The sequence below is a fragment of the Chlorocebus sabaeus genome, chromosome 22 (assembly GCF_047675955.1).
Source record: "Chlorocebus sabaeus isolate Y175 chromosome 22, mChlSab1.0.hap1, whole genome shotgun sequence".
In the NCBI taxonomy this organism is placed as follows: Eukaryota; Metazoa; Chordata; class Mammalia; order Primates; family Cercopithecidae; genus Chlorocebus; species Chlorocebus sabaeus.
The window spans coordinates 39,654,945-39,679,576 of NC_132925.1; the positions used below are offsets into that span (position 1 = coordinate 39,654,945).

General features: G+C 37.7%; 1 protein-coding gene across 4 annotated transcripts in view; it reads right to left on the reverse strand.

Annotated features, from left to right (window-relative positions):
- The window catches only part of GSK3B (glycogen synthase kinase 3 beta), a 270,061-nt gene that overhangs the window by 164,413 nt on the left and 81,016 nt on the right, over positions 1–24,632 (reverse strand). For all 4 annotated transcript variants that reach the window (XM_007985675.3, XM_038003375.2, XM_007985674.3 and 1 more), the window contains exon 2: positions 13,035–13,228. In XM_007985675.3, the coding sequence (XP_007983866.1) occupies positions 13,035–13,228 (194 nt within the window). The remainder of the gene's footprint in view (positions 1–13,034; positions 13,229–24,632) is intronic.

A 24,632-nucleotide genomic window follows, 5' to 3' on the forward strand; every position in this document is an offset into this window, starting at 1 on the left:
AAGCAAGTTTTGAAACGTTAATTATAAAGGGAATTCTGTGTGTAAACATGTTGGTAAAGTTAAAGGGGTATCATCCAGTTTTTCTGTAAACTGGGCATTAAAATAAAAGCACAATGGGTTTTTCTTAAAGCACTAACCTATTCTTTAACAAAAATTATAAAGGGTTGAAGAGTCTATAAAAATCTTACCTTATGGTCAGATATTAATATTGGATAAATATGTCTACAAGGTTTTATGGTCAGATATTAATATTGGATAAATATGTCTACAAGGTTTTATTAAAATTGAGTTTAACATTAATAGGACAAATATAAAAGTGAAATTTAGCTTATCTGGTATAAAATCATACAGAAAGCATTGTCAAATATAAAATGGTATTTGGCTTTCTTTGGTCTATATTGGTATGTTATTCATATGTGTTCCAAAATTATGGGAGACTCGTATAATTTTGATATATATTAGTGTACGTTCAGTAATAATTACAATCGTTATGTTAAAATTATTGTGTGCCATCCTTGTCAAATGTGTCTTTATGACTACCCTAAAACTTTTTGTCATCCATAAACAATTATTGCCTTGCTTTGGTCCTCTTTAAAAGGTGGTTTTATAATCAGCTATAAAGCTCTAACAGGTGCTCTTAAATGAAGGTTTCTGATAACTTTGGAAACTAACATCAGAATAGAGGAAAAACGTTCAGGACTTTTGAAGAGATAAAATGTTAATATTAAGTACAACAGGAATTAATTGCATGAACTAAACTAACAGGAGACTAATCTTTTTAATGTTTTAAAATACTGCTAATCCTTTGTTTTGCTTTTCAAAGTCCAAGAAATTTTTCTTTTGAGCTATTAACAGCTTTTAACAATTTAGTAAACTCCCATGAACAAAATTTGGAACATACTTGTTTCTCTCTACCTGATTTTCTCCAGAAAAAATTTTCTCCAGTAAACTATCTGTAAGTATTCTTAAGTTACAATATTTGCATAAATGCACTAAAAATCTGTTTTCTTTTGTAACAGGACAGAATTGGAGAAACTGGTTATTTAAAAAAGGCTTTACTTGGAATAATATGCTTTCCTTTAAGGAACCATACTTATGAAGCCAAAAATGCCCTCGGAAAACTGGCCTCATATTTTGTGTACACAGTCCCTGTACAGGGTTTCTGGTCTGCAGTAAGTAAAGAATGTCACTTTCTAGTGACATTCTAGGCCAGGAATCCCAAGTTATCTTGGGACCTCAAGAGGAGAGAAATTCACCAACTCATAGGTATTTGATAGTACAAATCCAGGATTGGGCTTGGCTTTAAAAGGTTTTCTCTCAGATTCCTTCTAGAGAACAAAGTTCCATCAAAGCCAATTTAAAAGGCCTATGTAACAAATAATTATTCTTGCTGCACTGTATGCAAATAATTAAGCCAAGTATAATAAAGCAAACTATTCCTACCATGATTTAAATGTCTTTTAATAAAAATGGGAAACTGGAAAGAGAAAATCATATTTCAAAAACCATAGCATACCTGTTGTTAAATTCTAGTGTTGCCTAATATTTTTCAGTTTTTATTATTTTCTACTGCTTAAATTGAATTCTAATTTTCTGGCTACAAGTTTCTAAAATAAGCTGGGCTTTCTTGAAGCCCCATAAACTGAAAACTAGATGTTTCAGCAGATGCTGCCTCTAAGCTCCCCCAACCATCACAGAAGGAAATCTCTTCACTGCTGGTGCTGACAACTAAGAACTGAGGATGCCCAGAATCCTTCACCCCAACGTCTAGTGAATCCACAGAACCCAGGGTAATTAAAACGGTACCTGTTACAGGAATGAGCTCCTAAATAAATATATCACACTCAAGTAAAAGCCTGGAAAGCTAAGAAAGCAACCCCAGACAGCCCCCAAAAAGTCATAAATATCTATGTTAAGAAATAAGAGATCATGCCAGCGCAGTAGCTCATGCCTGTAATCCCAGCACTTTAGGAGGCTGAGACACATAGATCACCTGAAGTCAGGAGTTCAAGACCACCCTGACCAACAAGGTGAAACCCCCTCTCTACTTAAAAAACACAAAAATTACCCAGGTGTAGTGGCAGGCACCTGTAGTTCCAGCTACTCGGGAGGCTGAGACAGAACTGCTTGAACCTGGGAGCTGGAGGTTGCAGTAAACTGAGATCACGCCACTGTACTCCAGCCTGGGTGACAGAGCAAGACTCTACCTCAAAAAAAAAAACAAAAACAACCAAACAAAAAAAACCCGGAAATAAAAAGCTAAGGAAATATCAAAACCAAACAGATTCTTGGTTTGGAAACAAAATCATAGCATGTGTCATCCCATTCCTGGGGCCCCTTCTAATAATATGCCTGGGATTAATGTTCTTACTCTGCCTAATTAACCTTTTTCAAAGATTTTTATCTGACAGGATCATGGCCATTTCACAGACAACTACCCAAAAACGTCTACAGATGTCATTGCTCCTACAGTCAACCCGAGACCAGAAAACTCTCCATCCTCTAGTCAGCAGGAAGTAGCCAGAAGAACATGCCGTCCCTCCTCAAACTACAAGGTCTGGATTGACAGAGCAGGAGCACTGCCATCTTGGACAAGCCCCTCATTCTAAAATTCACCTTCATAAAAAACTGCCTAAATCCAAAGGGCATCAGCCTAATGGCTAAGGTCAGCATGACCATAAACCACAAATAACATCTCCAATCAGAAACATTCCAAACTTCTCCCTGACCAGAGACATGCTAGCCCCGAAATAAACCCCCCTCCAGCTGGAAAGATGCTAGCCCTGAGATAACACCCCTCCTCGCCGGAAAGATGTCTGCCCCAAGATAACCTCTCCTCCTCCCAGAAAGATTCCAACCCCACCATAAACTTCTCCACACACATAAACATTCCAAGCTTGTGATAAGCCCCTCTCCCTAAAACCAATATATATTCTTAATCTGTAACAGAAAGCACTCCTGACCAAAATCAGCCAGGAGCACCTCTCAGGTTTTGTCTAAAGTGAACCTGTCTTTAACTGCCAGCCGCATTTCATGTTTCTTTCCTCCTTTAACTCTCACAATAGATATGCTCAAGCTTTCAAAATTACTAAGTAAGCAGTAGACCAAAATCTTCCTCTGGTGCTTTCTCCAGAATATATTCAGAGAATACTCACATCCTTAAGGATCAAAAACAGACATCATCTCTCCTCACTCTCCAAAATGCTATAAAGGCAGGTATTAAAATGGTATTAAGCCAAGTAAGGTGGCTCAGGCTTGTAATCCCAGCACTTTGGGAGGCTGAGGTGGGTGGATCACCTGAGGTCAGGAGTTCGAGACCAGCCTGACCAATGTGGTGAAACCCCCATCTCTACTAAAAATACAGAATTAGCCAGGTGCGGTGGCACATGCCTGCAATCCCAGCTACACGGGAGGCTGAGGCAGGAGAATCGCTTGAACTCAGGAGCCGGAGGTTGCAGTGAGACAAGGTCGTGCCATTGTACTCCAGCCTGGGCAATAAGAGTGAAACTCTGTCTCCAATAAATAAATAAATAAAATGGTATTAAAAGTAGACTATGCTCTCCATTCACAACCTAACAATAGTGATACCTCACATCCCTATCCCTCTATATCCCAATTACAGAACAAGTGAAACTAGGCAGGAGACTTGAAACCTATGACTTTCTTCAAAGTAGAAATGAATTAAATTAAGCCAATATCACTAATAAACAAGCAACTTACCGATTTTCAAGTTGGAACAGTCAGCCTCGACAACCATAAGGAGGTTTTGGGATTGACCGATGTTTTCCCTGTGACAACAGTACCGGTCTCCTACATTAATTAGGTACCTACCCAATCTTTATCCCCACAACACAAACATTTTCTATCACAAGCACTTCCAAACTGCCCAAGTTAAGGTGGTTCAAGTATTCTGTCACAGTATGATGGACCACAGTGGGAAAAAAATAAAATACCACTGAAATGAAGCTTATTATACCAGAAATTCTTTTAAAAAGCCCAGTGTCTTAGGTACAGTTTATGTGACTGGCACACCAGGATAATTATTCTTGGTTTTCTTTCTATCTTTGACCATTCTCTCTTCTTTTCTATTCACCAAAAAAAAAAAAAAAAAAAAAAAATTGCCTCTCACTGCCATTAGATTTTGCAGGTTGGTTTATTTAATTGAACGAGGAGGAGATCCTATTTCAACCTTCTGCTGGAAACACCTAATTATTTAAGGCAATCCCAAGCAGCAGCTATCTAAATCACAGATGTTAAAACTACAGACTTCTAAGTTGTCAGAGAAATTCCTATTTTATGATAATCAAGAGAAACAAATAGGTCGACATATCAAATTTTATTTTTTGGCCACAACAAAGAATACTTAAATTCCACAAAGGAAGGGTGATTCAAGGAAAAAACTGAGCTTGGCATAAAGCAGCCCATCACTTTTTAACATGTGGAATAAAAAACAAGAAAAACTATAAAATAGCAACAAAAAATAAAATAAAATACTTAAGCATAAACTTAAGAAATGTCTAAAGTCTAAGCCAAAACTTCTGAAAGACATAAAAGTAGATTTGAACAAATGGAAAAATATTTCTTACTCCTGGCTAAGATAATTCAAGCTCACAAATATATCAGTTCTTCCTATATTAATTTATAAATAAATCTCAATTTAAAAGATCAACACTTTTTTTTATAAAGTTAGATGAACTGATGCCAAAGTTCATACAGAAAAATAAACATGTAAAAATAGGTAGGAAAACACCAAAAAGAAAAGCTACGAGGGCAGATTAACCCTATCAGACATGAAAACATACTATGAAGCCTCTATAATCAAAACGGTATAGTAGTGACACAGGAATATGCAAACAGCCTAGCGGAATAAAATGGAAAGTCCAGAAATAGAGCCGAGCACATGTAGAAATTTAGCATATAGTAACAGTAACATCTCAAATAACTGGAACAAAGATAGTCTTTCTACTAAATTGTACCCAGACAAGTAGTTAATGATTTAGAAAAGATAAAATTAGATCATAATTCATACCATACATAGGAATAAACTCCAAATGTATCAGGGATTTAAATGCAAAAACTGAACCCTGATAACTACTAGAGGAAAATATAGATGACTTACCTGAGGACAGCAGGCAAGTTTTAGAATAACACAAAATCCAGATAAAAGAGCAATAAATTCAACTGCATAGAGGGGAGGAATGACTCTTACATAGCAAAAAACAAAACAAAACAAAAAAAACCCTACCATACACAAAGTAAAAATTACATATATCACACCTAAGTATAAATTCCATAATAAAGGACTCTTCAGGGTTGATTGGGAAAAACCAAAATCGCATTTTTAAAATGGGCCAAAAAAAAGACAATTCATACAGACTCACAAAAACAAATAAAATGGACCTTGAATACATGAAAAGATGTTTAAGTGCACTCAAAATAGGAAGATTGTAAATTAAAACTACAATGAGATACCATTTCTCACCTATGAGATTAGCAAAAAATTTAAAAAGTAAGGCAACTTTTATAGCCAAAACTATGGGCCAACAGGCACTTATACTTAACTAGAGAGAATGCACATTGGTATAACCTTTATGGAGGGGCATTTAGCAGCTGTAAAAAGGATGAAAAAAAAATCTCTGAACTGATATGCAATGAATTCCAGGAAATATAACTTAAAGAAAAAGCAAAGTACAAAAGAGTATCTCCAATATGCTACCTCCTGTGTAAGGAAGAAAAAAAAAAATGCATAAATGAACAGGTATGTGTAAAACAAAACTGAGGAAAAGTAAGCCAGAACATAATGAGGTTGGCCACCTACAGGGAGCGAGTGGAAATAAAACAGAAAGAATTGAGAAGAAACTACACTAGATTTCTGACTTTTGGAACCATATTAGTGTTTCACAGAGAGAAAACATAAATAATTTTTTTTAATCAAAAAGAATGGGGGCGAAGTTCTAAGAAGTGATACATACAGAAACAGATGAACCTAACTACTTCAAATTAATAGTCTATGCTGTAGGGAAATTTTAAAATTACAAAAAAAAGAAAAATCCAAATACTTTTTGAATATAATATAAAATCCATATGCCTTTCAAACTAAAGATAAAAAACACACAAGCACTGAACTCTGCCCCCAGGGGTATGAGTTAGCAGTTCTGAAACTAGCTTGTAAATTCTAGGATTGAGCAAATAAAGTAAATATATTGTGGATGACAGTAGTCAGGTTTTCTCACTTCAGAAAGAAGAGTTACAAATATAGAAATACAGAAGGCTAGAGTGAACTCTGTGATGTTGCTCTGCAATTAAAAGTATTAATTTTTAATAAAAAGAAATACAAAAAAAAACACGTGTGAATATGCTTGCATGCATGTGCACACACATACACCTATTGTCTAAGTTCTGTTGGCTAAGAGGATCTAGATCCAGCTTGAAAGGGCTTTCACTGGCCAAATCTAAAGCAATTTTTTTTTTTTTTTTTTTTTGAGGTGGAGTCTCTGTTGCCCAGGCTGGAGTGCAGTGGCACAATCTCAGCTCACTGCAAGCTCCACCTCCCGGGTTCACACCATTCTCCTGCCTCAGCCTCCCTAGTAGCTGGAACTACAGGCACCCGCCACGACGCCCGGCTAATTTTTTCTACTTTTTAGTAGAGACGGGGTTTCACCATATCAGCCAGGATGGTCTCAATCTCCTAACCTCGTGATCCGCCTGCCTCAGCCTTCCAAAGTGCTGGGATTACAGACGTAAGCCACCATGCCTGGATCGAAGCAATCTGCGTATCAAAATAAATGACTAAGATTATAACCCATTTAATAAAATAAGAGTCAATGAGTCCATATGATATACACAAATAAATGAGAGAAGGGAAAAGCTTTCCTCATAATCCTTACAGTAGAATCTAATTAATAAATAAAGAAGGAAAAAAAGAATTAGAAAATCACCATTTGTAGCCATTACTGTAACTGATTCTAACAAAAGCTCATTAATGCATACTGAAACTAGCTGGTAAAAGCTGTATGAGAAAAAGGTTATTTACATAATCTAAAAGTATTTCCCTACAGATTCCTTATTAATGATGAAGAGAAAAACAGTAACTCTACAGTAAAGAAACCTAGCAAACACTACCTTAAGTGATAGAAGTCAATATCATCATTAACTAGACAGACAGACATCATGGGTCTCCTGATACAATGCCTTAAGAAGAAAAAAATCATTTCTATGATATTCTTTCCAAAAATGAATATGCTGAACCTAATTATGAGGAAACATTACACAAACCCAAACAGCTGTCCCATACTGTTCAAAAACATGAATGTCATGAAAGACAGTAAGTGAGGAACTCTTCCTGGTATAGAAGACTAGAGATATCACAACTAAACACATGACCCAGGATTTTCTTGTGCTACAAGGGACATTTTTGGAACAACTGGACATATTTCAATAAAGCCTGCACATTAGATAATACTATTGTATAACTGTTAATTTCTTGATTTTTTAAATAATTATTATGTGGTTACATAAGCAAATGTCTCTGAGTTTGGGAAACAGACACTGAATAATTTAGGGATAAAAGAGCCTCACACTTAAAAGTTGCATTCAAACATTTCAGGAAATAATATGTGCGGCCAGGCACACACATCTATAATCCTAGTACTTTAGGAGGCCAAGGCAGGAGGATCACTTAAGCCCAGGAGTTTGAGACCAGCCTGGGCAAAACAAGGAGACACTGTCTCTATCAAAAACAAAAAAATTCAAAACTAGCTGGATGTGGTGGCGCACACCTATGGTTATCTATTTGGGAGGCTGAGGTAGGAGAATCACTAAAGCCTAGGAGTTGGAGGCTGCAGTAGCCATGACCATACCACTGCACTCCAGCTGGGTTATATGGCAAGACCTTACCTGAAAAACATAAAAATAATATATAGAGAGAGGAAGAAACTGTAAAAGTGAGTGTGATAAATATTAGTATTTGGAAATCTGGATAAAAGGTTTAAGGAAATTATGTACAGTAATGGCAATGTTAAGCCTGAAATTTTATATATATATATATATATATATATATATATATATATATATATATATATTTTTGGAGACGGAGTCTCGCTCTGTCACCAGGCTGGAGTGCAGTGGTGTGATCTCAGCTCACTGCAACCTCCGCTTCCCAGGTTCAAGTGATTCTCCTGCCTCAGCCACCATGCCCAGCTAATTTTTGTATTTTTTAGTAGAGACAAGGTTTCACCATGTTGGCCAGGATGGTCTTGATCTCCTGACATTGTGATCCACCCGCCTGGGCCTCCCAAAGTGCTGGGATTACAGGCATGAGCCACCATGACCGGCCTAAGCCGGAAATAATTTTTTTTTTTTTTTTTTTTTTTGAGATGGAGTCTCCCTCTGTCCCCCAGGCTGGAAGAAAATTATAATGAACATGTAATAATATTGAGAAAAGCAACATAGTAAAGTACCCTCCTAAAGGGCATCAGCACATTAAATGCATCTAGAAGATGCCCAAGTTCAAAACAAACGGAGAAGGCAGTGTTCAAATGGTTAAAACAAGACGTATTTACATGGAGGAAGACTTGTACTTACATATAAGATGTATTTGCATGGAGAAAGACTCCCATTCCCAAAAGCAACAAAAAAATTACTACACATAACTAGATAAAATAAGTAAGAAAAGTTTAAAACCTACATAATTATAAAGTTTTATATCAAAAATTGGATTAATGCAGAGAATTATCACATTTCTGGATGGGAAGGCTGAATATTGTAAATCTGTACATTCTGTCCAACTAATCTGCAAATTTTACACAATTTTAATCAAATCTAAAGTTTGTTTTTGTTTTGTTGAGGTTGCAGGAGAAACATCACAGGCTAATGATATTTGATACACAGATTTTTTAAGAGAAAAAACAAGGAACATTCAAAATACGCTGTTAGTTCTCATCATCAGAGAAGTGTTACATAAGCCAAAATGGACAAATCAGTGGAAAAGAAAAGGAAACCCAGAAGAAAATCCAGTTTATATACGGTAACATAATACATGGTTTTAAAAATGCCATTTGCCCACCAGTGGGAAAAGGATAAACTTTATAAAAATGGTTTCTGAGACAAATGACCTACTACTTGGGGAAAGTTAACTTATATTACTACTTTATACTACATCCCAAAATATAACCCCAGAAAGATTAAAGAAATATGGGAAAATAAAATTCCTGGAGAAAATGACATTATTTATAAGATACAACAGGCCCTTTCTCAGCATTATGCCAAAGCCCAAATCAACAGTATCTGAAAAGCAAAAGATATCACAAGCAAAGTCAACACAAACAAATAATTTTTTCTCACAGATGGTTCATATTATTGTGGAGGCAGCTTCTAGGATGGCCCTAAATGATACCTGCCTCCTGGTATTCACACCCTTGTTTAATCACCTCACCAATATTAGGTTAGAAAAAAACCTTTGGTTTCTGTCTTGGGCTTACTATTTTTCCAGTGGATCCCTTGCCATGTGGGAAGCTAACTGGCAAGACCTCAGAAAGCCCAGTGAACAGGCCCATGTGGCAAGGGACCAAAGTCTGCCGACAATCACACAGTACACTTGGGGACAGGTATTTCCGCCTTCAAACAAACCTTCAGATGAGACTGCAGCCCCGGCTGATGCCTGGATTACCGTCTGGTGAGAGGCCCTGGGCCAGAGGTTCCTAGCTAAGCCATGCCTGAATTTCCAATGCACAGAAGCACTGAGATAATAAAATCTTTGTTGCTCTACACTATTACATTTTAAATGGGTTTTAACAAATGAGTAAGGAAGACACACACTCTAAAAGGGGGTAAAAAGAGTCACAACATGTAAAATGATGTTGTAAATTAAAAAAATTTTTCAGGGCCAGGCATGGTGATTCAGACCATAATCCCACCACTTTAGGAAGCCAAGAGGGAGAACCAGTTTAGGCCAGGAGCTCGAGACCAACTTGGGCCATGTAGTGAGATGTATCTCTACAGAAAATTTAAAACAGAAAAGAAAGTAACAAAAATAATTTTTCACCTACAGAATTGAAAAACATAAAAATACTCCTAATATCTAAAGGCTACACAGGAAATGGGCATTACTCATACTCAAATAAGGTACATTTAAATGGATAAAATCTAACTAGAAGGCAGCCTATATCAAGGTTTAAAGTGCTCTCCTACTCTTCAACCCTAGAATTCTACTTTTATAAACTGTATTCTGATAAGGCACATATATACCCTGTTTGGTAGGGAAAAAAATTTTTAATAGCTATCAATTGAACAATGGCTAATTAGGGTATATCCACACAATAAAATATAATGCAACCATGAGAGAATGAAATAAAACCAATCTCTCTCTTTCTTGAGAAGGAGAAAGAGGGTGTGGTTTAAATACTTTGATAGAAAGAGGTATGACACTGTGAGAATCTGGTACTATGATATAGAAAGAGGATTAATACTGTGAGAAAAAGAGAGAAGGGGTAGAGGGGTTTGATACAGTGAGGATAAAATGTGTTAAGGCACTGCAGAGTCTGTCTAGATTTGAATCTTTGCCCATCCGTCCACTTGCCAACTGTGTGACCCTGGACAAGTTAATTTAAAATTTCTTTGTACTTAGGCTTCCTTATCCAAATGATAACAGTATCAATCACACAGTACTAATGGTAAGAATTACGTAAAACTACTCATGTCAAAAAATACATATAATAAGCAAGTATTTGCTATCATCATTAACTACTAATCCCCCAAAATGGAATGTGTGGGTATTTAGGAGACAAATATTTAAAAAATAGAGATGCTGTCATAAAAAATGTGGAATTTCCTAGTTTATGGACAATAAGGGCTCAACGAATTTAGAATAGCAAGATCTCCATAGCTGACTTGAATCATCTGGTAAGTTTCATACAGGAAGAATTTGACCTGAGTTTTCATAGATGCACAGAATTTACATAGCAGGAGAATGGGAGTGATAGAAACGCTGAATAAAAGCAGAATGGTCATAGAGAAGAACATATTTCAAGGCCAATAATATAAAAAGTTTGGAAAGTTAAGTATCTGGAGAAAATGGAAGACTATGGAAGTTTCTGAGTACACAAGTAAACTAGGCAGGTTTTACTTTCTAGACTATGAAGAGTCATAGAAGACTTATGGGCAAGAGAAACAACATGACCAGTGAAACCTCTGGGATTATTCTAGTCTTAGTATGCAGAAGAGATTAGAAAGGAGAAGACTAAGGTAGACGTTTATAAGTGGTTAAGCCAAACAATGACAGGGTCTGACAAGAATAGTAGTGAAGAGAAAGAAAAAGAAGAGACACAGCCACAAGACAGTATGAGGAAAAAAGAAAATCAAGTTAAACAATGACTGGATATTAGGGATGAGCGAATAGAATAGTCTGAATAACAGTGAATTATAAAACCATTAAAAAGAAAAAGCAAATCCAAAGTTCTGGGAACCAGTAGGAGAGATTTCCATTGAGTCTTAAAAGTTAAGCCGTGGTTAGATAAGATGGCTTGCCAATTTGAGATAACAGTACAACATTCAGATATCAAGATCCAGTGGGCATTTGACAACATAAGACTAGTACTTGGGGGAGAGGTGAGAACTGAAAACAAAAACAACTGAATTTTTTAAAACTCTTTAGAATGTTCTAGACATTTACAGCAGATGGACACCAAAATGTGGTATAACTGGTGTTAGAACAGAACAGTGATCACTTCTTATTATTATATGCGTTCATGTTTACCATAGGTCTTAGCACATAGGAAGCTCTCAATAAAATGTTGCAGAGGTGGGAAGGGTAGGAAAGGGAGCAATGCTGCATAGTGGCAGAGGCTTAATTACAGCAGCCAGTGTCTTCTGGCTCTCTCTGCTATACCACAACATAGAGATAACATCTGAGCTTCCATGCATAGGCTCCCCTAATGAGGTACAGAAAAAGAAAATAGATTACAAGAACTGAACCTTGGGATTGCTAGTGTCTAGAGGCAGAAGGACAAGAAAAAGAAAGATAGCCCAAAAAAAAAGTTACAAGAAAAATGGATAGTGTTGTAACATGGTTTGGATGTTTACCCCTTTCCAAACCACATGTTGACATGTAATCTCCAGTGTTGGAGGTAGAGCCTGGTGGGAGGTATTGGATCAAGGGGGTCAACCCCTTATGAATGGGTTAGCACCATCCCCTTGTTGATGAGTGAGTTTCCACTCAGTTCACAGGAGATCTGGTTATTTAAGAGAGTCTGGGGACGGGCATGGTGACTCATGCCTGTAATCCCAGCACTTTGGGAGGCTGAGACAGGCAAATCGCCTGAGCTCAGGAGATTGAGACTAGCTTGGACAACATGGCAAAACCCTGTTTCTACAAAATAATAACAACAATAAAAATAATAATAAAGTCTGGATCTCCCCCTCCATGCTCTGGCTCAGCTCTCGCCATGTGATGCACCTACTCGCCCTTTACCTTCTGCCCGTGATTAGAAGCTTCCTGAGACAATTATTAGAAGCAGATGTCTGCACCACACTTTCTGTACAGCTTGCAGAACTGTGAGCCAATTAAACCTCTTTTCTTTATAAATTACTCAACGTCAGGTATTCCTTTATAGAGATGCAAAAATAGACTAACACAAGTTGCATCACGAATTAAAAAAATTTTTTTCAAGAAAAGCAGCATAGGAAACTACACAAAATACTTATATGCTACAGGCAGTGTTCCTCTGGTCTACATCAACACAGTACAAGGACGGGGACAGGTCGCTTTTTAAAGTATAAATTAAGAAATTTTAACTTACCTTTCACAGGATTTATATATATATGTCATTTATAATGACTACAAAAGTAATACTGCAATCTTCAGTGAATTTTCTCTCTACAAAACACACGACTAGAAATAAAATCATTGTAATGCTTGAGCTGGACAAAAATGTGCACAATAGAAGAAATTTGAAGCAAAAAGAAACAACCAAAAAATAATCATTTATGGTACATGTATTATGACAGCAACAAAATACATGAAATACCAGACGTTTTACCTTAAATCTCTTGTCCTGCAATACTTTCTTGATGGCGACCAGTTCTCCTGAATCACAAAGTTTGGCTTGATATACCACACCAAATGATCCATTTCCAATCACTTTAGTGTCTGTATAGCTGACTTCTTGTGGCCTGTCTGGACCCTGCCCAGGAGTTGCCACCACTGTGGTCACCTTGCTGCCATCCTTGTCTCCTAATGGAAGAAAGGAAAAAAAAATTTTTTTTAATGAGAACTATAAGGAATTAAATAGAGAAAACTGCCAACATATACAAGGTAAACTAAATTTTTTCTTTCTTTCTTTCTTTCTTTCTTTTTCTTTCTTTCTTCATTTTTGAGATGGAGTCTCACTCTTGTCACTCAGGCTGAAGTACAGTGGCACAATCTCGGCTCACTGCAACCTCTGCCTCTCAGATTCAAGCAATTCTCCTGCCTCAACCTCCCAAGTAGCTGGGATTACAAGCACCTGCCACCACGTCTGGCTAATTTTTGTATTTTTAGCAGAGACGTGGTTTCACCATGTTGGCCAGGCTGGTCTTGAACTTCTGACCTCAGGTGATCCGCCCTCCTTGGCCTCCAAAGTGCTGGGATTACAGGCATCAGCCACCGTGCCTGGCCAAAATAAACCATATTCTTTACTACAAATTATTTTTCGTTTATCACACATAATTACTTCAATTACTTGTTTCGATTATAAGTCATTTTTTAAACTCCCATGTATTTATAGTCATTCCATAGACCAAACACAATGCTTAGTTTCAATCCTATGAGGTAGACAGTACTGTTCCCACATTATAAGTAATAGGAAGAATGTTAGATTTGCCCATGGTCAAATAGCAAATTGTGAGCCCATAAAAGTCTGACCTTATCCATCCAATTCTAAAAGGTCTTAGGGCTTTTCTCAAGATCTTATTTTACTTGAAAATAAAATGTGTGCAAATAAAAATGTTTAATAATTCTGACTCTCTTCAGATCCTTCTGCGTTTAGGAAAGTAAGGCTTTGAGTTTTAAGTTCCCTGAATATTCTTTTTCACAAAGTAGAAGACCTCTCAGAGAAAGCTCAGGTTAAGAAAAGAATGTTAATTTGGGGTTAACAGATATAAAACTTAAATAATCCAATCCATTCTGAACTGAGGCCCAATTACAAGCAGATTACAGGCTCCAGGGTCTCTATTTACTCACAGCTCTCTTCTTCCCTTTTTTGCCTTCTCTCATCCCTAGTAGCAATTCAAAAGCTTTCTTCAATTGAGGCACAAGAGCCACCTCCTACTTGACCAGGCACAGTCCACAGTCACCATGTTGTTTTCTGAATTCTTAATCGATTCTCTGAATTATGCTACCTAGTATCTGATCTAAAAGAGCTTTACATTGTTCTTTTAGTGACTTCAATGTACACAAAAATGTCTACTATTTCTTCTCTCTTCCCTGACAAATCTAAAACCAATTCTCAGTACAATATAAGTCCTTAGGCTCAATTATTGGACTTTTACTTTTTCCTGTTATTCTTCCATTATGACAATTTTCATTTTAAAATACTAACTGAATTCCAACTAGTCTAATAAAAGTAATATAATATTTATGAGTATTTTTCTCTGTGAAATATAAATTGCTAGATAAATGAATATCCAAATGCACTAATAACATATTATAACCAATATTTATATCCATTTAAATTCACAGAAGTATTAATATACACAAAAGCCAGTGAATGTCTGTGACCAATTAACACCTTTGTTTGCAAGATGGCATTCATGGTTGCTTCCAAGATGGCCGAATAGCTCTGGTCTACAACTCCCAGGAAGATCGATGCAGAAGACAGGTGATTTCTGCATTTCCACCTTAGGTACATGGTTCATCTCACTGGGACTGGTTGGACAGTGGGTGCACCCCACAGAGGGCGAGCCGAAGCAGGGCGGGGCGTCGTCTCTCCCAGGAAGTGCAAGAAATCAGGGGATTTCCTTTTCCTACCCAAGGGAAAGCATGAGTGACTGTACCTGGAGGAGTGATACACTCCTGCCCAAATACTGTGCTTTTCCCATGCTCTTCACAACCAGCAGACCAAGAGATCCCCTCCCATGCCTGACTCGGTAGGTCCCACACCCACATAGCCTTGCTCACTGCCAGGGCAGCAGTCTGAGATCAACCTAAGATATAGGAGCTTGGTGGGGGGAGGGGCGTCTGCCATTGCTAAGGCTTGAGTAGGCAATTCTATGATCACAGTGTAAACAAAGCAGCAGGGAAGCTCAAACTGGGCAGAACCCACCGGAGCTCAGCAAGGCCTACTGCCTCTTTTAGATTCTACCTCTGTGGGCAAGGCATAGCTGAACAAAAGGCAGCAGACAGCTTCTGCAGACATAAACGTCCCTATCTGACAGCTCTGAAGAGAGCAGTGGTTCTCCCAGCACAGCGTTTGAGCTCTGAGAACAGACAGACTGCCTCTACAAGTGGGTCCCTGACCCCCGTGTAACCTAACTCGGAGACACCTCACAGTAGGGGCCGACAGACACTTCATATAGGCAGCTGTCCCTCTGGGACGAAACTTCCAGAGGAAGATCAGGCAGCAATATTTGCTGTTCTGCAATATTTGCTATTCTGCAGCCTCTGCTGGTAATACCCAAGCAAACAGGGTCTGGAGTAGACCTCTAGCAAACTAAAACAAATGTGCAGCTGAGGGACCTGACTGTTAGAAGGAAAACTAACAAACATAAAGGAATAGCATCAACATCAACTCAAAGGACATCCACACCAAAACCCCATCTGTAGGTCACCAACATCAAAGGCCAAAGGTAGATAAAACCACAAAGATGGGGACATAGCAGAATGGCTGAAAATTCCAAAAACCATAACACCTCTTCTCCTCCAAAGAAACACAACTACTCGCCAACAAGGGAACAAAACTGGATGCAGAATGAGTTTGACAAGCTGACAGAAGTAGGCTTCAGAAGGTCAGTAATAACAAAAAACTTCTCCGAGCTAAAGAAGTATGTTCTAACCCATTGCGAGGAAGCTAAAAACCCTGAAAAAAGATTAGACAAATGGCTAACTAGAATAAACAATGTAGAGAAGAGCTTCAATAACCTGATGGAGCTGAAAACCATAGTACAAGAACTTGGTGAAGCACATACAAGCTTCAATACCTGATTCAATGAAGCAGAAGAAAGGATATCAGTGATTGAAGATCAAATTAATGAAATAAAGTGAGAAGACAAGATTAGAGAAAAAAGAGTGAAAAGAAATGAACAAAGTCTCCAAGAAATATGGCACTATGTGAAAAGACCAAATCTACGTTTGAATGGTGTACCTGAAAGTGATGGGGAGAATGGAACCAAGTTAGAAACCACTCTTAAGGATATTAACTGTGAGAACTTCCCCAACGTAGCAAGGCAGGCCAACATTCAAATTCAGGAAATACAGAGAACACCACAAAGATACTCCTCGAGAAGGGCAACCCCAAGACACATAACTGTCAGATACACCAAGGTGGAAATGAAGGAAAAAATGTTAAGGGCAGCCAGAGAGAAAGGTTGGGTTACCCACAAAGGGAAGGCCATCCGACTAACAGCGGATCTATCGACAGAAACCCTACAAGCCAGAAGAGAGTGGGGGAAAACATTCAACATTCTTAAAGAAAAGAATTTTCAACCCAGAATTCCATATCCAGTCAAACTAAGCTTCATAAGTGAAGGAGAAATAAAATCCTTTATAGACAAGCAAATGCTAGGATTTTGTCACCACCAGGCCTGCCTTATAACCTTCATGGTTAGCTCCTGAAGGAAGCACTAACCATGGATAGGAACAACTGGTACCAGCCACTGCAAAAACATGCCAAATTATAAAGACTATCGATGCTAAGTAGAAACTGCATCAATCAATGGGTGAAATAACCAGCTAGCATCATGACAGGATCAAATTCACACATAACAACATTAACCCTAAATGTAAATGGGCTAAATGCCAAAATTAAAAGACACAGACTGGCAAACTGGATGAACAGTCAAGATCCATCAGTGTGCTGTATTCAGGAGACCCATCTCATGTACAAAGACATACACAGGCTCAAAATAAAGGGATGGAGGAAGATCTACCAAGCAAATGGAAAGCAAAAAAAAAAAAAAAAAAAATTCCCGGTCTCTGATAAAACAAACTTTAAACCAACAAAGATCAAAAGAGACAAAGGCCATTACACAATGGTAAAGTGATCAGTTCAACAAGAAGAGCTAACCTAAATATATACGCACCCAAAACAGGAGCACCCAGATTTATAAAGCAAGTCCTCGGACACCTACAAAGAGACTTAAGACTCCCACACAATACTAATGGGAGACTTTAATACCCCACTGTCAATATTAGACAGATCAAAGAGATAGAAAATTAACAAGGATACTCAGGACTTGAACTCGGCTCTGGACCAAGCAGACCTAATAGACACCTACAGAACTCTACACCCCAAGTCAACAGAATATACATTCTTCTCAGCACCACATCGCACTTATTCTAAAACTGACCACATAACTGGAAGTAAAACACTCCTCAGCAAATGTAAAAGAACAGAAATCACAACAAACTGTCTCTCAGACCACAGTGCAATCAAATTAGAACTCAGGATTAAGAATTTCATTCAAAACCACACAACTGCACGGAAACTGAACAACCTGCTCCTGAATGCCTACTTGGTAAGTAACAAAATTAAGGCAAAAAGAAATAAGTTATTTGAAACCAATGAGAACAAAGACACAACATACCAGAATCTCTGGAACACATTTAAAGCAGCGTTTAGAGGGAAAGTTAGAGCACTAAATGCCCACAAGAGAAAGCAGGAGAGATCTAAAATCAACATCCTAACATCACAATTAAAAGAACTAGACAAGCAAGAGCAAACAAATTCAAAAGCTAACAGAAGACAAGATATAAATAAGATCCAAGCAGAAGTGAAGGAGACAGAGACACAAAAAAACCTTAAAAAAAAAAAAAAAATCAATGAATCCAGAGGCTGATTTTTTGAAAAGATCAACAAAATAGATAGACCACTAGCAAAACTAATAAAGAAGAAATGAGAGAAGAATCAAATAGATGCAATAAAAAATGACAAATGGGATATCACTACCGATCACACAGAAATACAAAATACCATCAGAGAATACTATAAACACCTCTACGCAAATAAACTAGAAAATCTAGAAGAAATGGATAAATACCTAGAGAATACACCCTCCCAAGACTAAACCAGGAAGTTGAATCTCTGGATAGACCAATAACAGGCTCTGAAATTGAGGCAATAATTAATAGCCTACCAACCAAAAAAAGTCCAGGACCAGACAAATTCACGGCCGAATTCTACCAGAGGTACAAAGAGGAGCTGGTATCATTCCTTCTGAAACTATTCCGATCAATAGAAAAAAGGGGAATCCTCCCTAACTCATTTTATGAGGTCAGCATCATCCTGATACCAAATGATACCTGGCAGAGACACAACAAAAAATAAGAGAATTTTAGACCAATATCCCTGATGAACACTGATGCGAAAATCCTCAATAAAATACCGGCAAATCGAACCCAGCAGCACATCAAAAAGCTTATCCATCACAATCAAGTTGGCTTCATCCCTGGAATGACAGGCTGGTTCAACATACGCAAATCAATAAACATAATCCATCACATAAACAGAACCGACGACAAAAAACACATGATTATCTCTATAGATGCAGAAAAGGCATTCAACAAAATTCAGCAGACTTTCATGCTAAAAACTCTCAATAAACTTGGTATCGATGGAATGTATCTCAACATAACAAGAGCTATTTATGACAAACCCACAGCCAATATCACACTGAATGGGCAAAAGCTGAAAGCGTTCCCTTTGAAAACCGACACAAGACAAGGATGCCCTCTCTCATCACTCCTATTCAACATAGTATTGGAAGTTCTGGCCAGGGCAATCAGGCAAGAAAAAGCAATAAATGGTATTCAAACAGGAGGAGAGGAAGTCAAAGTGTCTCTGTTTGACGTCTCAGGCCAAAAAGTCCTTAAGGGGATAAGTAACTTCAGCAAAGTCTCATGATACAAAATCAACGTGCAAAAATCACAAGCATTCCTAGACACCAATAACAGACAAACAGCCAAATCATGAGTGAACTCCCATTCACAACTGCTTCAAAGAGAATAAAATATCTAGAAATCCAACTTACAAGGGATGTGAAGGACCTCTTCAAGAAGAACCGCAAACCACTGCTCAACGAAATAAAAGAAGACACAAACAAATGGAAAAACATTCCATGCTCATGGATAAGAACCAATAACGTGAAAATGGCCTTACTGCCCAAAGTAATTTATAGATTCAATGCTATCCCCATCAAGCTACCACTGACTTTCTTCACAGAATTGGAAAAAACTACTTTAAACTTCATATGGAAACAAAAAAGAGCCTGCATAGCCAAGACAATCCTGGACAAGAAGAACAAAGCTGGAGGCATTATGCAACCTGACTTCAAACTTTACTACAAGGCTACAGTAACCAAAACAGCATGGTACTGGTACCAAAACAGATATATAGACCAATGGAACAGAACGGAGGCCTTAGAAATAACACCACACATCTACCACCATCTGATCTTTGACAAATCTGACACACACAGGCAATGGGGAAAAGATTCCCTATTTAATAAATGGTGCTGGGAAAACCGGCTAGCCATATGCAGAAAAATGAAACTGGACTCCTTCCTTACACCTTACAGAAAAATCAACTCAAGATTGATCAAAGACTTAAACATAAGACCAAGGTCCATAAAAATCCTAGAAGAAAACCTGGGCAATACTATTCAGGACACAGGCATGGGCAAAGACTTCATGTCTAAAACACCAAAAGCATTGGCAACAAAAGTCAAAATTGACAAATAGGATCTAATTAAACTAAAGAGCTTCTTCACAGCAAAAGAAACTATCATCAGAGTGAACAGGCAACCTACAGAATGGGAGAAAATTTTTGCAATCTGTCCATCTGACAAAGGGCTAATATCCCGAATCTACAAAGAATTTAAACAAATTCACAAGAAAAAAGCAAACAACCCCATCAAAAAATGGACAAAGGATATGAACAGACACTTCTCAAAAAAAGACATTTATGCAGCCAACAGGCATATGAAAAAATGCTCATCATCACTGGTTATTAGAGAAATGCAAATCAAAACCACAATGAGATACCATCTCATGCCAGTTAGAATGGCGATCATTAAACAGGAAACAACAGATGCTGGAGAGGTTGCGGGAAAATAGGAATGCTTTTACACTGTTGGGAGTGTAAATTAGTTCAACCATTGTGGAAGACAGTGTAGCGATTCCTCAAGGATCTAGAACTAGATATACCATTTGACCCAGCAATCCCATTACTCGGCATAACCCAAAGGATTATAAATCACTCTACTATGAAGACACATGCACAACGTTTATTGCAGCATTATCCACAATAGCAAAGACTTGGAACCAACCCAAATGTCCATCAATGATAGACTGGATTAAGAAAATGTGGCACATACACATCATGGAATACTATGCAGCCATAAAAAAGGATGAGTTCATGTCTTTTGCAGGGACATGGATGAAGCTGGAAACCATCATTCCATCATTCTCAGCAAACTATCACAAGCTCAGAAAACCAAACACCACATGTTCTCACTCATAAGTGGGAGTTGAACAATGAGAACACATGGACACAGGGAGGGGAACATCATACACCAGGGTCTGTGGCGGATGGGCATCCAGGGGAGGCATAACATTAGGAGAAATACCTAACGTAGATGATGGGTTGATGGATGAGCAAACCACTATGGCACGTGTATACCTATGTAACAAAACTGCACGTTCTGCACATGTAACCCAGAACTTAAAGTATAATAATAATAATAATAATAATAATAATAATAAAAGATGGCATTCATGACAGATTCAAAAGCAACGAGGATTCCTTCATAAGATAGCCCGGTGAGATACAGGCAGTCTATATTTATCATGGTCAGCTATCTTGAACATTTGTCTTTAGGTCCAAGGTAAAACACTCAAACTGGCATGATTTAATCACCCCAAATTCAAAACCACTTGAGAAAAGAAATAACTCAAATCTTGTCAACACCACCATTTTTATTTACAGCAGTATTATATATGCTTTAAATGCATACAAATCCCAGCATAAGCCAATACAAAAAAGCAGTTTTCAAAGCTTTCAAACTCTCCCTTCAAGTCTCATCCCTCAGTGAAATAAATCTTAGGTATATTTGCTGAAAACCTAGTTTAATCTGAGTTCTAAATGATCATGCCCCACCCCCAAAAAATCTATGCTAATCTTAACTACAACTTTTCAAGTTGACTATAAACCTTACCATAAGTTATTCTCTTCCTCATTTGTAAAATAAATTTTCTTTACCTGTATCTTGGCAGTCCTAAAAACAGAATCAGTCTTTTGAACTTCAACTCTAAATGAAGAGATCCAGAAAGGTTAAAATCCAAGGTATTGAACACATTCCACTAAACAAGCTGCTTGCAAAATCTCACGTCTAACTTACAAAACAAAGGATCATTAATAAACTAACATAGATTTTAAGAACAGTGGCCGAGCATGGTAGCACTGTAGTCCCAGCTACTCAGGAGGCTAAAGTGGGAGGATCCCTTGAGCTCGGGAGATCAGGCTGCAGTGAACCAAGACTGCACCACTGCATTCTGGCCTGGGTGACAATGCGAGACCCTGTCTCTAAATAAATAAATAAATAAATAAATAAATAAATAAATAGCCAGGCATGGTAGCTCACACCTATAATCCCAGCACTTTGAGAGGCCGAGGTGGGCAGATCACTCAACGCCAGCAGTTCAGGAACCGCCTGGCCAACATGGCAAAACACTATCTCTACTAAAAATACAAATATTAGCCAAGCACAGTGATGCACACCTGTAATCCCAGCTACAAGGAGGCGGAGGCACAAGAATCCCTTGAACCCAGGAGGCAGAGGCTGTAGTGAGCTGAGATCATGCAACTGTACTCCAGCCTGGGCGACACAGCAAGACCATCTCCAACACCACCACCACAAAAAGCCCACTATACTCCACAATTTTAATTAACAGAAAAACAGAAAACAAAAACTGTCTGGGGTCCAACCAAAAATTATGTTTTTCTACTGCATAAACCATATTTCAATAAAGGAAACAGGAGCCCCACCTTTGCACTTCCTTGCTCTAGTAAGAGAACTTAAGCAATATAAGCATTTGTGATGACCTTCCCCATTTGCCTCCACAGGTTCTACTTCTTTCTAAAAGAAGTCACATTTCAAGGGTTTCAGAACTAGCTATGAAAGATATCCATTAGAACCCTGGGATTTAGCATCTCTTCACTCCAGCCACTGAGCCTAGGAATGTCTATCCCAGCACCATAATTTGCAAATGGGAACAAGCATCAAATGAGACAATTCTGCTAAAATATTAAAAGCAGAGTGGAAAGGTAAAACAGGTCCTACAGATATAGCTGAAAGAGATTCTTAGGGCCTCTTAATTTTAAGCTGAGATTTGATGTGGACAAGGACCAATCTTTCACACTTTTGTACATCTAGAGACAAAGTACTTACTACCTTAGTAGTAATTAAAAGATTTACTTTATTCTGTCTAAAACAGTTAGGGAAATTGCTAAGAATTATTACAGACAATATTCTCCACCAATATGTACTATCTAGGTACTAGGAACAATGGGTCTTCAGTCTTTATTATAGACTTCAAGTATCCTAGAATTTTTATTCAGAAATTATCACATTCTTCAGACTGTTCTATCAGAGATCTGAAATAGCAGAGCTGAAAAGAATGGCAGGCCAATATGGGGTATGACTTAGCATGAATATTAGTAGCACCATGGGTCAGTCAGCAGCTAGCATGCCAAGGAAAAGCACGTTACCATTTGACATTAGAATTAGCCAACCTGGCAATAAGATAACAACTGTATAAAACTGTACTGTTTACAAAGAATGATCCCATATACATTGTTTCATCTATATTAATACCCATAATAGATTAATTTATCATAAAGCTTTAGGTAGCAGAACTCATCACATGCCTCATGCTGCCTCTGCTATATTTTAAAACTTTCCTACTACCACTAACTTCATATTCTTTTCTCTATCTCCTCTTAAAAAAAAAGAAGATAATGTTTCTGATAACATAATGTAAAAGGATCAGCTCCAGAGCAATAGGAAGTAAGAGAATAAATCAACAGCCTTTTATAGTTTTCTGGCCTCAATCATGTACTCCTTAATATCAACACCTATTCCCAGAGACACTTTAGCAACTTTAGGTTTTGAAATTTATACCAAAGCAAAACCATATGAAAAATAAAAATGTACAACAGTTGATTCTGTGACATCCAAACAACTTAATATTTGCTACAACAAATTGGGCTATTTCAGACCATAGCACTGCTTCCAAGAGACCAAAATCCTCAAGAAAAACTAGAAATCGTAACAAATCTGCTTAAACAAAAAATAACCACTTTGTCCAGTTCTAAATTTTCCTAGCATACATGAAACAGTAATTTCCAAACTAATTATATGGCATTATAATAAAATTGGTCTTCGAAACTACCTTGAAGGTACAACAGCACAGCAGCAGGAACTAGTTCAGCTTCAGGCCCTCTCTCCTGTCAGAGGACTTCACTCACATTGTACAAATTCCCTACATAATTAAAACGCAGCATTAAATCTCTACTCTTTACCATAATAGATAAGTCTTAAATACATAAACCAGAATAGACTCCTCATGATACAATGAAAAGATGGTATACAAAAGAACAATCACGTTCTATTGAAGGCTGTTAAATAGAGAATAACTTTTTTCTTTTTTTAAGAGACAGGGTCGTCCAGGCTAAAGTGCAATGACGTCATCATAGCTCACTCACTGTAACACTGAACTCCTGGGCTCAAGCAATCCTCCTGCCTCAGCTTCCCAAGTAGCTAGCACTAGAGACACAAACCACCACGCCTCTCTAATATTTTTTATTTTTTAACTTTTTGGAGAGAGAGGGTCTCACTTTGTTGCCCAGGTTGGTCTCTAACTCCTGGTCTTAAGTCTAAAATCCTCCTACCTCAGCCTCCCCAAAGTGCTGGGATTAGAGGTGTGAGCCACTGCATCCAGTCTAGAACACAATTTTTACAAAAGTCTTGGCAAGTTTAGGCATATCCCAAAATGATACACACAGCCTAGTTCTCAATCTCTTAAAAACAGGATTGTACCTGTAAACAATGTTTTGTAGTCATATTTTCTGAAGTCTTCTCAAGTCACTCCTCAGACCAATCCACCCTGCTATGAACACGGTGACACTGACCACATCCAAGATATGAGGGGAGTATCCAAAAGCCAAAAGTCCACTTCAAGGATGTTTAAATATTTAGTAGGTAGGTGTCTGGCACTGACACTCTAATTTTATTCAAATGATAAATCTCAAAGCTGAGCACACTTTGTTCATTTAACAAAGGCATTTAATTTGATGTTTCTTGTTTCAAGGAGACTAGTTCTTAAAATCCAGTGCTGAGAAAAAGCAACAACTGAGACACTTTGTAACTAAGAGTCTTTTAGAGAA